This window comes from Hesperophylax consimilis, chromosome 21, assembly GCF_061612785.1.
Source record: "Hesperophylax consimilis isolate HC1 chromosome 21, BYU_Hcon_1.0, whole genome shotgun sequence".
Lineage (NCBI taxonomy): Eukaryota > Metazoa > Arthropoda > Insecta > Trichoptera > Limnephilidae > Hesperophylax > Hesperophylax consimilis.
Window position 1 is genome coordinate 30,156,280 of NC_142856.1, and position 16,619 is coordinate 30,172,898.

Consider the following 16,619-nt stretch of genomic DNA (forward strand, 5'->3'; position numbering starts at 1 on the left):
AATATCAAACAACCCTCTGAATTTGAACAAAGTTATTATTACACTTTAACTATTAAACTTTACTGTGAGTAAAAAGTTTAAATGACTGGTTACATTCATGGCTTATTTGGTAGTAAAAGCGAGTTTTGAATCAAAACAGTAAAACCCTTAGAAGAAATTGATGTTATCTGATTGGATATGAAATTACAATTGCTACCTAATCAGCTTTTGTATGAAAACTCATAATTTATAAAGAAATTGTGTAAAGACACCTAAGATAAAGCATTAATAAGGTACTCCAGTGAAAAATACGACAAAAAAAAAAAAAACCATAACTTTACACTTCATGGTAGTTGCAATGGACGAGGTTAAAATTAAAATTTAATCAGTACAACAATATTCTAAGACATTCACTGCTTAGTCATATCAATTGGTTTAACAGTCACATCAGTTGGTTTAACATTCGATTCGGTTGGTTAAGCATTTGAATCGGTTGGTTAAATAGTCAATTCGGTTTGTTTAACTGTCAAATCAGTCGGTTCAATAATTGAATTGGTTGGATTAACAGTCAATTTGATTGGTTTAACAATGAATCAGTAGTTTTAACAGTTGATAAGATTGATCGATTCGGTCAGTTTAACAATCAATCACTCGGTATAACATTCGATTCGGTTGGTTAAACAGTCAAATTGATTGGTTTAATGGTATTGCGGCCCTGGATGTCGAATACCATTCTCGCTTCCGCCCTGAGCAGAATCCTGAGAATTGACACCGCCGATGTTATGGTTACCGGTGATGTTCTGGTTGCTCTGAATGTTCTGATTGCTATGGATGTTCTGGTTGTTCTGGTTGCTCTGCTGCTGGTTGGTGGCCCAGCGATCTAGAGGCGAGCCAGGAGACCAGATTGACGATAGAGAGTGAAAAGGATCGAAAGGACGTGCCACCTGAAATAGTTGATATTAATTAACGCAATATTCAAACTTAACTACATGATAATCTGTTTCCTCTAGGTTGTGTACCAGCAAAAATAACAATTTGATAGACTCGGGGCATACATTGCGGCAAGTTGACCAACCTGAGGTTGCTGGGCCTGCTGGTACTGTGGCTGTTGGTGCAGACGCGGGGGAGGAAGTCCGGGTGGAGGGCGCGACGGGACGCTCCCGATGGCCCCGAGCCCCCGGGCGCTGGAGCCCCCCTCGCCAGGGTAGCCCCACAGCCACTCGGCCTGGCTGCGGTCCGTACCTGCTGGAAACAAGAATTTGTTAAATATTGGTGAAGAGTTGTAATTTTCATCAATAGTTTATATAATCATAATAGTCGTTTTAACTTTAATGAAGAACTTATTGTACCTAAGCATACAAATAAATATGGACAAAGAACGTAAAACTATATGATTCCCAGTTGTTTTAATGTTACCCGCTGAAATTAAAAACTGTGCCCAAAACAAACAATTGGTGAACTTACTGAAAGAATTCATTTGTATATTAGCTAAGAATGATATATTATTCTAAAGACTTTTAAAATTGTTAACTATGTTTTTCATAATTTTCTTTTGCTATATTTCTGTAAAATTTTAATTTTTTGTTTTATACATATAATTGTAAAAATGTAACTGTAAACTCACTATAATAAGATTTATAATGTAAAGAACCCGTTAGACAAACTGCAAAAAAGCAGTTTATCGGGACTTTTTTGCCTTATATTTGTAAAGTGTGTGATATATAATAAAGATAAAAATTTAAAATCTAACGACCTTCCGTATTAGCACTAGTTAACCAAATTCTTGTAAAAGAATTGCGTATTCCACGGTTAATATTTTCCTACTTCAGTCAGTAAAGATGTTCATTTTAGGTTCATAAAATATGGAAATTGATAGATGTTAGGGTGGCAGAACCGCATTTTCAATTTATGGAGTAGAACTTGAATAGCACAAAACTTTTAGAGGATTGACTGGTTGGCAGGTATATCAAACTTAACAACTCATACATACAGAAGAATGTTAATTCAAACCCTGATAATTCGAAAAAATGAATAATTCAAAATTTTCACCAAAAAAATATCCCCAGATAAAATTTCATACAAGATGGTTTTTTAATTAGAAATTCGTTAATTCGTAATTCGAAATTTATTTTTATCCATGCACGAAAATTTGTTGGTGCAAATCGAAAAAATTAGATGATTATGAAAATAAATCATAAAATTTTGTAAATCTGAATCTAAAAGACAGCCGTGGCAATAAAACGTCGAAAAATGTATTTTACGTGGTTATACATCGTCCTAATTAGTATTATTATTTTGTAAATCTGAATCGATTTACACTGGAATGTTGTATTTTGTAGAATTTATTTAAAAGATCAGAGTTTGAACGGCCGAGAAAATTCATTTTACACGGAAATATGTTGAATTTTTACGAATTTACATCAAAAATCTTAATTTAAAGGGTCTGCCGCGAATTTACGATTTACGCGTAAATAAATCATTTTTGTTGTTTGTTTTTGGGGTGTTAAAAACTTACGTAAATAAATCATATTTTTACGAATTTATTTCGAACTAGCGACGCGCCCGGATTCGCACGGGTGCACTGTAGTAATGTGGCGACATAATTGTCTGAGCGATTTAGAGACATGTACTATCTGATTCAAAGATATTATATATCTTTGATCCAATCCATTTTTTGCCGCTTTGACATTGACTTTGAATCGAGTTCCAAAAAGTTTGTTTAGCAACAATTTGTAAAAATACATTTTTTTTTGTACAGCTTTCCGATTTAGCGACCTTATTTAATTAAATTAGCTGTAAATATTAAAGTTTTATCTTGAATCAGACAAAACTGCCAATTACTACAGAATGTATTTATATAGAATGTTTACATCCGTTGTTTCATTACATCCAGTAATCGGCTGCGAAAATTCGATTTACACGAGAATAATTCGTATTATTACGAATTTACTAGATGCTACCTGAATATGAATGGGCGGCCGAGGAATTCGATTTTAGCGTATTTTTTTTTTTCTTTTCATAAAATTTCAAATTAAGTGGGAATTCGTTAATTCTAAATTTGATTTTTGATGTCCGGTGGATTTGGAATTAACAAGGTTCTACTGTATTATAACATACTAAGCAACTCACTTAGACTACCACTGCTACTGGCCAGAAGTGGAGAAGTGTTACTTCGCATTAGGACATCGTGCGGGTTCAAGTTATTGGAGGCCTGTAGTCCTGACGACCTTCCTGACTGATCCCATAGGCTCGTACCACTCCAGGCTGAGGCAGAGGCGGAGGCGGAGGCCTTGGGGTCTGACAAAAATGTTCAAAAGTTAGCCTGTTGGCTCTAACTGTTATGAAAAGGTTTTGATAAATACAAGTACATCATAGACATCCAAATTAATAGGCTTGTCCTAACACTAAATCTTGGTATTATTACAATGAGCTGGAGGCAAACCAGGAGGGTTTGAGAATGCTTTGAATAAACTACGACATCAGACCCTGCACAGAAAAGTAAAGTTTGCTAAAGTAAGGCTAATGTTTGCCGGACTGACCATTGTGGGACTTTTCTGTGCAGGATCTGAATCTTAGTTTTTAACTGAACGGCTTTGCGTAGCAACACTAAAAATGAGTGAGGTGGGTGGGTAAATTACAACACATTTGTCAAATAAAATATTGTAACTAAATATTCAATTTTGGAAACAAGCCTGAACTTTTGTTTATCCGATTTGGGATTTGTAGTAAAGTTTTTTATGCAGCGAGCGATTTGGGCACCATTGTAAAAAGCACTAGTAAATCATAAGCAGATTTTATTTTCACGGAATAAATAAGAGATATCACAATGCGAGTTGCCCGTATACTGTCAGATTCATTTATTGACAAATTACAGAAAGGGAGACGGTCACGCCCCCTCCACGCTCCGTGAACTTGGTTTGTTCCCCTTTCCTGATAGGCGAGTCTATCAATTTGTATGTCTATGAAGTACATAAATTGTAGCAAATCTATTTTGAAGACATTGTAACCCACACAGGTCACTCTGTGAGAGCGAGTGCGTACTAACTAATATTGTCCAAAGAATTCAGTTTTTTTTTGTTTGGATTTAGCAGTTGTTGAATAGGGAATTTATTAGCACAAATTCTACAGAAAATAATAGAATTAAAAAAAAAACAAACCTGGATAAAAGTCCCGTGTTCCATATGGCATATCAAACATGCTTTCCGTACCATTTCCCATCAATCCGATATTCCCTTCGGCTGGCCCATCCCAAGGCATTGGAGAATCGAACGCTTCCATTCCCGTCAACTCCTCGATCCCCGTAACAGCCGCATTCAAGTCCAGGAGGCCCTGATTCGAAGCCAAGTCCAAAAGATTCCCCGATAAACCGGACGCACCCAAAGAACTGTAGTTTCCAGCCTCCAAAGAATTAACATTTTGCATTGAATTGAAGCCATCAATGCGTTTGTTCAACAAGGTGTTCTGAAGAATGGGCTTGTTCTGAATTCCGAGTGATGAACCAATGGGATTTAAGCCATTGTTTTTGGTGCTTGCCGCAACGCTGCTATAATTATTAGTATTTATGTCGGGCATTGCAATATGACTGTTGTTTGGAACCATATCGGGAAGAGTTCCACTGAAGTAAGAATGAGGTAAGAAGAAACTGTTGTTATTATTTATCAAGGCCATATCATCGGATAACTTCTGCGGTTGTGGTTTTTTAATCGGTTGAGGAATCGGCGCTGTATTATTCAGTGCATATTTTCTGGGAGCTTTATCTACCATGGATTCCATCCAGTTAGTTGGGGATTTCTTAGCGTAGAAGTTAGATCCAATAGGTCCCAAATCTGTGCTTGTTTTAATGTCTTGTTTCTTTTTCTCTGGCGGTGGATACAATATCGCAGAGTGTGTTTGTGTTATGCCACCGCTGGATCCTTGGGAGATACTCTGTAATTTTTGTTCTGGTTTTTTCATTTCTGGTTCCTTGACATGTCCGGTAAATCCGTGGGCAAAGAGAGAGTTGTCCGTTCTGGCCACAACGTCACTGAATGAAGCCTTGTTCTCCCAAACCGTGGGAATAGCTGGCGGGGTGCTGGGAGAACTCCTGGCCATGTTAAATCCGGCCAAAGCGTGAACTCCCGCAGCGCCAGTACTGTGATCATTATTACTCTTTGTGCCGAATATGAAACTCTTATCCAGAGATCTTTTCTTTGAAAGAATTTGTTTTTCCTTCTTATTATTCACCTTGTGGCTTTCTTTTTTATTTTGTTTCGGGGGCAATACAATTTCATGTGTGCTAACGATATTGACACTGTTTTTAGTGATATCGATAAGCTTCTGTTTCTCAGCTATGTCTGTAGTTTTTTCTGTTGCAGCTTTGACTTGTGGCGAAGTATTCACATTTTCTCTATTTTTGGTCCACCGCTGATTGGGTTCAATCTGTGTTGTGCTCGGCACGTGTGATTTGTGATCATATTCCTCATCTTCCCCGTCTCCTTCGTAACTATCCTTGTACTGTACAGCGATTTTAGTTTTCTTTGCAACTACAGGAGGAGGAACCTTCTTGCTGTTGCATGCTCCGCTAACTGATTTAATAGAAGAAGATGTAGAATTATCATTCTCCTTATCGGCTTCATCATTGTTTGAACTTTCGGTGGTTGTTGAAGAAGTATCCTCTTCACAACTGTTATGTGACTGATGCACGTGAGTTAAACACTTGGTCTTAGCATGTTTCTTATTGTTGCCAACGTGATGTGTTTGTGCATTATTGGTATGTGTTTGATTATCGGTTGTAGAGCCGTTATACATACTGGTCAATTTTTTTGGTACTTCTAGCAGTTTATTTCTTTTGTCATGTGGCACTTCTTGGGTGCTTGGAACGAGCTTTACGGTATCACTTGAATCGCTTGAATTACCCGGCGATGCTTGTTTGACCGGACTTTTGATTCCGATGATGCTGTTTCGACCAAAGACATTTTTCCACGCCGCGTGGTTATTTGTCTGTTGTTCTTTGATCGAACCGGCTTTTCTGTCTTTGGCTTGTGATAACTCTGTATCTGCAGCCAAATCTAGGCCAGTACCATCGGAAGGATTTGAATTTCGTTTTCCTAATTTTTTCCGACCTTTACTGAAGCCTTGAGTGAACTCTTCATACTTTTGACTCTGGCTTATATTAGCTTTTGAGTCTTCCATGAGGAAGTCGTTCCGTTCTTCGAAGTTCCAACTGGAGACTTTGAAGCTGGGTGGTTCTCTTTGTTTCTTTTCAGAAGTAGGGCTAGGACTACAATCCCAGGCTTCTACCTTTTTATTGACATCCATTGCGATTTCGTTAAGATTAAATGGTGGAAGAACCACAGCTCTCGATTCTCTGGACAAAGCCATTGTAGCGACCTTGAGAATTCTATCAGAGTCATAGAAACCCGCTATGAGAACACAGACTCCGATGCAAGTTAATAGTGAGAGGGCGGCGCTCCTCAGCGAGGGTTCCCACGGGGGTCTTCTCAAGACTGTGGCGCACCTCCCAGCCAGAGTTGCAGGTATTGAAGAGATCAATGAATAGTTTACGGCAGTATTGAGAGAAGTCTCAATAATGAGCATTCTCTCTACCTTAGTCAGAGTGAAATCAGGTGTGAATGCGATATCCACTTTATAAGTTCCGTTGGGGAATAATCTAAAAGGTTCACAATTTAACACTTTGAAACCGTACCCTTCGCACTCAATACTGTTAATAAAGAACTTATTAAAAGTGATGGGTATCTCTCCCGTGTTTCTCGCAACAAATGTCCTTTTGACCGTCAGGTTTGGGGGCGCCGAGGTTTTCTTAACCTTTTCTTTATCACAATCCTTCAAATGTTTCTCCGTCAGATCAAACAGTAGCGGGGTTGTCGATCCGGGCTTTCTGTTGCCGAATTTCAGGCTGGGAACAACGCCCTGTCCTGTCAATCTTAGTACTTCCAAAATTGTGAGGTTATTTCTGGAAAGAAGAATATGCAAATTAAATTCATATTAAAAATATAATTCCAAAGTGGGATATTTAAGAAATTATGAAAATAAAAATTACCTTATATAAAGCAAACTCGACACTCTGGCCGAATAGTTTGCGTAGAATTCAATCGTCACATTCCTCTCTCCGCCGGGCGGCAACAAGAATGCACACGTCTCCGGATGAACTGCTGTGTGAACAGGCAGCCAAGCTCCCCCCCAACTACTGTCCACGTGACCATTAACATCATTATCGCAGCCCTCCTCGTCGCTGCTAGGGCTGGCATTGGCGTTATTGTTACTGAGGCAGACAGTGTCGCTGGTAGCGGAGCAGTCTGAAGTGAGGCAGTGGCTGCAGATGCGGCACGGGTTCGCATCGTGCGGAAAGTGGAACACGCGGTCTAGCACGCGTGCACAGGGTTTATGCAGAGGACAGTCTTCTGGTAGTAGCCTGGAAAGTGAATTGATAAGTTAGCAATACATTTACTGGAATAAACAACAGGTCAAAATGATGAAATATTTCGATAAGACCTTGGAAAAATTAAAACGTGGAAGAAAGGGCTAAGAAGTTGCACGGTTAGCGGAGGGTCCTAGAGTCTCTCCAAGTCGTGACAGTAACATTTGGGTTTTAACGGCATCCCCATTTCAGGAATGATCACCAATAGTAAAATATGCCCAATGTAGTCAAATTTGGTCAAATAAAGTGATGTGAGGAGAGAAAGGAAATGGGAAAGGGAAGGTTAGAAAGTGCAATGATTGTGCGACTGAAGTCTTGTATGAGAGAGACTACATGACAACGAGACAGCCGTAGGAAGGTATATAGAGAATATGTATCTGGTCTCTCTTCATTATCACGTATCTTCCGATATAATCCACTGTGTTGCAGTCAATTGACTATTATTCCACCATCCCAATATTGCAGTAAAACCTTAATGTAAAGTGTCACTAGACAAAAGGCAAAGTGCTTATGGAAATCACCAGGCAGATTTTAAGCTACGTTTACATCCGAAATGGAGAGAATGGCCGGAAACTGACCTGCTGTCCAGCTGGGTGTCTCCCTGCACCATCCAGTCCACTACCAGCTGGGCGAGCACGGGCCGCAGCGTGGACGGGTTGGTGAGGCGCAGCAGCAGCCGGGTGGCCCTGCCCACCTGCGCCAGAGGGGCCTCCAGGAGGCTGGCGGTGGCGAGGCGCGGCCAGGAATACGTTTACATCCTAAATGGAGAGAATGGCCGGAAACTGACCTGCTGTCCAGCTGGGTGTCTCCCTGCACCATCCAGTCCACTACCAGCTGGGCGAGCACGGGCCGCAGCGTGGACGGGTTGGTGAGGCGCAGCAGCAGCCGGGTGGCCCTGCCCACCTGCGCCAGAGGGGCCTCCAGGAGGCTGGCGGTGGCGAGGCGCGGCCAGGAATACGTTTACATCCTAAATGGAGAGAATGGCCGGAAACTGACCTGCTGTCCAGCTGGGTGTCTCCCTGCACCATCCAGTCCACTACCAGCTGGGCGAGCACGGGCCGCAGCGTGGACGGGTTGGTGAGGCGCAGCAGCAGCCGGGTGGCCCTGCCCACCTGCGCCAGAGGGGCCTCCAGGAGGCTGGCGGTGGCGAGGCGCGGCCAGGAATACGTTTACATCCTAAATGGAGAGAATGGCCGGAAACTGACCTGCTGTCCAGCTGGGTGTCTCCCTGCACCATCCAGTCCACTACCAGCTGGGCGAGCACGGGCCGCAGCGTGGACGGGTTGGTGAGGCGCAGCAGCAGCCGGGTGGCCCTGCCCACCTGCGCCAGAGGGGCCTCCAGGAGGCTGGCGGTGGCGAGGCGCGGCCAGGAATACGTTTACATCCTAAATGGAGAGAATGGCCGGAAACTGACCTGCTGTCCAGCTGGGTGTCTCCCTGCACCATCCAGTCCACTACCAGCTGGGCGAGCACGGGCCGCAGCGTGGACGGGTTGGTGAGGCGCAGCAGCAGCCGGGTGGCCCTGCCCACCTGCGCCAGAGGGGCCTCCAGGAGGCTGGCGGTGGCGAGGCGCGGCCAGGAATACGTTTACATCCTAAATGGAGAGAATGGCCGGAAACTGACCTGCTGTCCAGCTGGGTGTCTCCCTGCACCATCCAGTCCACTACCAGCTGGGCGAGCACGGGCCGCAGCGTGGACGGGTTGGTGAGGCGCAGCAGCAGCCGGGTGGCCCTGCCCACCTGCGCCAGAGGGGCCTCCAGGAGGCTGGCGGTGGCGAGGCGCGGCCAGGAATACGTTTACATCCTAAATGGAGAGAATGGCCGGAAACTGACCTGCTGTCCAGCTGGGTGTCTCCCTGCACCATCCAGTCCACTACCAGCTGGGCGAGCACGGGCCGCAGCGTGGACGGGTTGGTGAGGCGCAGCAGCAGCCGGGTGGCCCTGCCCACCTGCGCCAGAGGGGCCTCCAGGAGGCTGGCGGTGGCGAGGCGCGGCCAGGAATACGTTTACATCCTAAATGGAGAGAATGGCCGGAAACTGACCTGCTGTCCAGCTGGGTGTCTCCCTGCACCATCCAGTCCACTACCAGCTGGGCGAGCACGGGCCGCAGCGTGGACGGGTTGGTGAGGCGCAGCAGCAGCCGGGTGGCCCTGCCCACCTGCGCCAGAGGGGCCTCCAGGAGGCTGGCGGTGGCGAGGCGCGGCCAGGAATACGTTTACATCCTAAATGGAGAGAATGGCCGGAAACTGACCTGCTGTCCAGCTGGGTGTCTCCCTGCACCATCCAGTCCACTACCAGCTGGGCGAGCACGGGCCGCAGCGTGGACGGGTTGGTGAGGCGCAGCAGCAGCCGGGTGGCCCTGCCCACCTGCGCCAGAGGGGCCTCCAGGAGGCTGGCGGTGGCGAGGCGCGGCCAGGAATACGTTTACATCCTAAATGGAGAGAATGGCCGGAAACTGACCTGCTGTCCAGCTGGGTGTCTCCCTGCACCATCCAGTCCACTACCAGCTGGGCGAGCACGGGCCGCAGCGTGGACGGGTTGGTGAGGCGCAGCAGCAGCCGGGTGGCCCTGCCCACCTGCGCCAGAGGGGCCTCCAGGAGGCTGGCGGTGGCGAGGCGCGGCCAGGAATACGACACGCGCATCGACAGCATGTGGTTACGCACCTTAAATCAAAAGAAAGATGTCAAATGTTTGTTACATAGAGGGTTTAGTAACATAGTGTGTGGATCTTTTAGATGTATTTTTATCTATGTCTTCGGTGTGTGGTTCTCCTATCATTGAAAAATTACCATTGTGATGACCATATTGCCAAAACTGGATTATTTTAGGTTGCAGTGGTTGTCAAACCTGCGAACTCGCCACCGAGCATAGCAGTCGAAATCTTGGGAAGCTCGCGCCATTCCTTGTACGCAGTGATGCTATCCCTACCAAAATTTCAGTAGATACTCTAGCTAAAATCTAACGATATTCATAGAAAATCTACCGAAATTTCGGAAATCTATAAATCTAATTTAAACATTTTTGAAAATCTATGGAATTCAGCAAAAAATTTACCGATCTTCACAGAAAATGAACCGACTAATGGTTCTAAATTGAAGTCATCTGCTTTAAGTCATAAGTTCATTTTTAAAATGAACCCAATCAAGCTGACCATGTTAGTGTTGCTGGGGTTTTGTTTCTCTGAAATTCTCTCAAAATATCAGTCCAAATTATGAGTTTGGTAATTTGCAAACAATCCTTTTTTTTTACATTGACCCCCCACACAGGAGTCTTTTTTCGTCATCTTTTCGGATGCTGTATAGAGGGTCTTTTTTAAGGAAAGGAAGGTGAGGAAGTTCTGGGAAGGTGAAAGGTATGAGGGTTGGGTAGGAATCTGGGGATCAGTGTGTCCAGGAGTGACGGACAATATGAATATATCCATCCTACGGCAGAGGTGTTGGTTATCCAATAAATGGTTCCCGGGGCGGTGTTACCCAAACCTGCCTCCCAAATTGAAACCTACCTCCTAAATTCGGATGGTCATTCATGTATGTAACTTAAATAGACGCTTTAATAATTTACGGAAAAGTGGTGCATAATAAAGATCAATGTGCCTTACCTGGGTAGTGTCCAGTCTAATGGACAAATTGGTATAGGGCGTCTTGGACGTGAGATTCAGGTAGAGACTATATCGGGAATTGACTAGATTTGTATCCAGCTCCAGAGTGTCTGATGGCAAGGACATGCGCGATAGCCATTGCTGGCCAACTGCAAACAGACAAATAACATCATTTATAAAAGGAACTTGCTGAGAAATATTTTAAACAGGTAAGTGTGAATTAGAACAAGGAGATTTAAGAGGGGGGGTTCATCATTTTAGCCAGGGTTAATCCTGTAGTACAATGACAGACCTGTAGTGTTCAGGTGCAGGCCGGCATAGCAGTCCTGCTGGCAGGCCTTGTGGGGTAGCAGACGGAGCGTGCCCGCACGGCTCAGGGCGCGCGCCGCCAGCACGGGTGTGCCCCCCTCCGCCCAGTCGTGACGTAGGCTGCGCAGGGCGGGGGCCGCCTCCACAGAGGTGACGGCCATCTCCACGGGGAAGGATGAGCGGATCCTCAGCGGCAGGGAGCACTCAGTGCCCTGGAAAGGTTAAGATAGTCACATATTATATAAATGTGACATTTATTATAAAAATAAATAACCGCTAATGAATACCTCACAAGAGTACCAGTTGCTCCCGACAGTATAGAGCCAGCGAGCCCTCTCAATTCCAGCATTCCCAATTGGGGTGTGTTGTGAGTTATGTTGTTGTAATACGAAACCATTATAAGATCCCCTCTGTTTCTCCCATGGTTCACTTTGCCACTGCAATAACATTCACTACTCACGGGAAAGCAGTCCGGCATGTGCGTGGGTTCTGCCTGCTGCAAGCGTCCCCCATTAGCTGCCGTGAGCTCCATGGGCACCGCGATGCGCTCGTGCGCCGTCTGGATCCACAGCTCCCCCTTGAGCAGGACTTCTCGAGCGGGCGCCACCACAGATACGGAGTAGACGGCACGCCAATCAGGCGGGATGCACGTCTGGAAAGAGATTTATAAACCAAATTCTCAGCCTTCAATAAAAACCAAATTCCAAGCCTTCAATACTGTTCCAACCAATAGACTGTTGGCTAAACTTAAATTTCTAGGCGTAAGAAGATGACTTCTCGAATGGATCAAATCCTTCCTCACTGAGAGAAAATTAAAAGTACAAATTGGCAACCAGCTGACAACTGAAGGAAATGTGACCAATGGTGTCCCTCAAGCATCAGTTCTGGGTCCAGTTCTTTTATTTTGTACATTACAGATCTGTATTAAATAATAAAATCAGATTCCAACTGTTTCACAGATGATACAAAATTTTTTGTCAACCCGACCACCTGCAAAACGACTAAAATGAAGTATATCAATGGACAAAGGCTCAATGTTAAAAGATACACTGTCCTACACATTGGCAAAACTAACCCTAAGCTTGCGTACAAACTTAACAGAACACCTCTACAAGTGAGAACCGCATATCACTGGGATTGTCAAAAGAGCAAATTCCATAACATATTTAATCAGGAAAGCCTCCCTTGATCTAACACCGGACTTGATGTTAAAAATATATAAAACATATGACCTCTCCTGGAACATGCCTTCCGAAGATGGAGTCCATATTTTCCAAAATCGTCACCACCGAAAAATAAATAAATATACACTCAAAAAATAAATAAAACACCTTTTTCATCCAACCCTAGAAAACACTTCCTTGCATATAGAGTAGTGGATGCATGGAAAAAACCCACAACATATTAGGCTAATATGAACCAATTAGCTCGATTGGATTCTTATTTGGAGAGAAAAAAGGATTTACTTATCTTCTCACTATCTATCTATGTATTTAAATAAAAATGTAGATGTTCGTTTGTTCAAAATCTTAAATCTCCGAAAGTTCTTCATCAATTGCTTTGAAATTTTGACACAACTTTGCATTTGAATACGTGTGTTTTTCTATACCTATATTATATATAGATAACGATTTATCAGTAATATCCAAAAAATATTTAATTAACTATTTCTGTAAAATTTTAAGACAAAAACACAACATTAAAATATTAGCCTACTCTCAAAGTGTTAATGTTTGTAAAATATTATTTATACAAAACAAAATTAATATACTACATAGTATGTATCATCTTCATAATATCATCACTAGTAATATAATGCTAAGTTGTTCAATATTGTCACCAAAACTATTTCAAGTCAACCTTGATATTATCCGTGAACATATGCTGCTAATTTATAGTTTGTCATCAAAATCAAATTCATTTTTGACAATAAGTTATAACAATATTATTTCCTTATTTCTTTTAAAATGAATAATTTCTTCACTGAGGAATTAGATAAAACGCTTAATATTTCAGAATATATTTGTCATACTTTAAAAGATTGTAATAAAATCGTGGATAAAATAACAAATTCATTCTCTGTACTCCATTTAAATATCAGATCAATGAAACAAAATTTCAATGAATTTTTACTCTCAATTAATTTACTAAATCATAAACCGGACGTTATAGTTTTAACGGAAGCATTCACCAACGTATACAATAAATTTTGCATACCAGAATATACCTACTTCGCAACATCTTGTGCTATTAATAGAAATAGTGGTATTGTTGTATTTGTTAAATCTTGCTATTCAAACATCGCAGTGGAAGAAGTACCTATGCAGCGAGTTAATTGCTTAGATATTAATCTAAATGTAAATAAAATGTGTTTTAATATTATTGCAATTTACCGAACACACGGATCAAACGAGTACACATTTATGGATGAATTGAGAAGCATTATCTTATCAAAAAAAAATAAACAGAACATAACAATAATCGGCGATTTCAACATAGATGTTTCAAACGAAAATAGTAACAGAATAAAAACTGAATTTATCAATTATATGACGGAAATGAATTTCATATTGTGTATAAATAAATATACTAGAGAAATTACGGGTCAACGTCCATCTTGTATCGACCACATATGGAGTAACACTAAAGATACCGACAAATTACACACGATAATATTAAAAAATAATATTACTGATCATCACACTTGCATCTATATACAAAAACTTAATATTAATAATTATATTGATTCAAAATGCAATACTTTTACAAAAACTTCACTAAACCATCATAAATTAAGCCTAAAAATAAAAACAGAAACATGGCGTTCCGTATTAGAATCAACATGTGCTGAAACATGCGCAAATATTTTTGATAATATACTATGCAATTATATTACAGCATCAACAGATATTAAAACCATAAAAATTAAATCAAAATTCAAAAAAATAAAACCATGGATTTCACATGGCTTAATCGTGTCTATTAGAAAAAAAGAAGAGTTATATCGCTTGACAAAGAAATTTCCCTTAGATAAAAAAATATACACAGATTATAAAAAATTTAGGAACAAATTAACCTGTTTACTAAAAACAACTAAAGAAAACTTTTACAAAAATGAAATTGATGTGGCTAAACAAAATGTAAAACATATATGGAAAACAATAAATGAAATAAATAGTAGAAAAAACAAAAAAACTCAAATTAAAAAAATTAATATCGGAAAAAATTCTATTAATGCCCTAATGGAACCGACAAAATGTGCTAATGCCTTCAATAAATATTTCGCTAACGTCGGACAAAATTTAGCTACACGGATTGATGAAAATTATAAAATAGATAATTTCGAAAAGGACTCTCACAAACAAAATAATCTGTCAGTTTTCAAACCGGTAACAACAGATGACATAAAAAATATTATAAGTGAATTAAAAGGTGCATCTGCACCAGGGTTTGATGGAGTCACAGTAGAAATGTTGAAAAATTATAATGAATTATTAATTCCAATTACACACATTATAAATATTAGTTTAAATAGTGGAATATTCCCCTCCGTTTATAAAAAATCTATTGTAACACCCGTTTTTAAATCTGGCAGCCCTGAAGAAATATCAAACTATCGACCCATATCTGTTGTCTCAAACATTGCAAAAATTTTCGAAAAGATCGTAAAAAAGCAACTTTTATACTATATTGAAAATAATAAAATAATTAGTCCTAGCCAATTTGGATTTAGAGAGAAACTAGGCACTCATGATGCCATTGCAGAACTAACTTCAACTATATACCGTGCATTAGATAAAAAAAATAAATGCCTTGGCATTTTCATTGATTTACGTAAGGCTTTTGATAGTATCTCCCATACAAAACTAATTAATAAATTAAATGATATCGGGATTATTGGTAAGGTAAGGTATTGGCTGCAAAGCTATCTAACTCAAAGAAACCAAAAAGTAAAACTTAATAACTCACTTAGCGTAGATGAAACTTTAGAATTTGGAATTCCCCAAGGGACTGTTATTGGACCAATTTTATTTATAATTTACGTTAACCATATGTTTAAATTATCACTTAATGGTAAACTTATATCCTTTGCTGACGACACTGCAATAATTATCGAAAAAAAGACATGGAACGAAATTACCAATGCAGCGAATCAAGATATGAAGGTTATAAAAAATTGGTTCGATGGCAATTTATTATCACTTAACACAGAAAAAACATATTGTATTCCTTTCACTCTACAAGAAGATGTGCCAAATAACCTAATTAACATAACAATTCATTCTAAAAACTGTGTAAATGACGGTACATGTAATACGGACTGCGCGAAACTAAATCATAAATCCAATATAAAATATCTTGGTATCTTAATAGATAAAAATGTTAAATGGAAAGACCATATTAATCTCACTGTTGAAAGAATAAGAAAACTTATCTATATTTTCTATAATATAGGAAATATTTTAAATAAGAAAACTATCAAAATTGTCTATTATGCATTAATTCAGTCCTTATTGCAGTACGGGATTATTGGGTGGGGAGGGGCTTTTAAGGCTTCTTTACAGCCCATAATTACAATTCAAAGAATAATTATAAAAATCATCCTTAGAAAACCATATGACTCCCCTACTTTAGAGATATTTCAGGAATTTAATGTACCATCTATAACAGAATTGTATAAGAGAATCGCCTTATATCAAATTTATAAAGAATATTTTATTTATAAAATTCACCCCTCAGATAGCATAAGCAATAGATTCAAAACAAATGGCTTAATAGCCATTCCTATGCTTAGAACGACCACGGCTCAGCACCACTATTCGTATTTAGGTGTGAGATGGTACAATATATTATTGTCCAAAAATAAAATTAGTGTAACCGAAACTGTGAATTATGAACAATTCAAAAAGTTAATTAAGTCCCTAAAATTGGATAATGATATATTGTACCCCTAATTTTCTTACACTTACTCAATCTGTAAAAAATATATATTAATTTGATTGTCTTTAAAAAAAACTACTTTTCTAAATTTTTCTTGATATATTGTACCCTTAATTTCCTCACGCTTACTTAATCTGTAAAAAGATGAATTATTTTAATTATCTTTAAAAAAACAATTTTCTAATTTGTGTACCTATGTTATATCATTAGAACTAAATGTAAAGACTCCTCCCATAAACACGAGCTCCTGGAGCTCAACTTATGGAGAAATAGAATAATAATGAACAAATTATTTATAAGTCTGCATATTGTAAAAAAAAAAAAAAAAAAAAAAAAAAAAAAAAAAAAAAAAAAAAAAAAAAAAAAAAAAAAAAAA

The 16,619-nt window shown here is 40.2% G+C and overlaps 1 protein-coding gene across 1 annotated transcript in view; it reads right to left on the bottom strand.

Moving 5' to 3' along the window:
• Nucleotides 1-322: 322 nt before the first annotated feature.
• The window catches only part of Tmem131 (Transmembrane protein 131), an 82,130-nt gene continuing 65,833 nt past the window's right edge, over nucleotides 323-16,619 (bottom strand). Inside the window, exons 13-30 of the mRNA XM_089644474.1 lie at nucleotides 11,763-11,954; nucleotides 11,286-11,514; nucleotides 10,994-11,142; nucleotides 9,856-10,058; nucleotides 9,647-9,787; nucleotides 9,438-9,578; nucleotides 9,229-9,369; nucleotides 9,020-9,160; nucleotides 8,811-8,951; nucleotides 8,602-8,742; nucleotides 8,393-8,533; nucleotides 8,184-8,324; nucleotides 7,975-8,139; nucleotides 7,019-7,390; nucleotides 4,137-6,931; nucleotides 3,109-3,276; nucleotides 1,055-1,224; nucleotides 323-923 (exon numbers count right to left, since the gene is read on the bottom strand). Coding sequence (XP_089500600.1) covers nucleotides 678-923; nucleotides 1,055-1,224; nucleotides 3,109-3,276; nucleotides 4,137-6,931; nucleotides 7,019-7,390; nucleotides 7,975-8,139; nucleotides 8,184-8,324; nucleotides 8,393-8,533; nucleotides 8,602-8,742; nucleotides 8,811-8,951; nucleotides 9,020-9,160; nucleotides 9,229-9,369; nucleotides 9,438-9,578; nucleotides 9,647-9,787; nucleotides 9,856-10,058; nucleotides 10,994-11,142; nucleotides 11,286-11,514; nucleotides 11,763-11,954 — 5,817 coding nt within the window. The 3' untranslated portion in view covers nucleotides 323-677. The remainder of the gene's footprint in view (nucleotides 924-1,054; nucleotides 1,225-3,108; nucleotides 3,277-4,136; nucleotides 6,932-7,018; nucleotides 7,391-7,974; nucleotides 8,140-8,183; nucleotides 8,325-8,392; nucleotides 8,534-8,601; nucleotides 8,743-8,810; nucleotides 8,952-9,019; nucleotides 9,161-9,228; nucleotides 9,370-9,437; nucleotides 9,579-9,646; nucleotides 9,788-9,855; nucleotides 10,059-10,993; nucleotides 11,143-11,285; nucleotides 11,515-11,762; nucleotides 11,955-16,619) is intronic.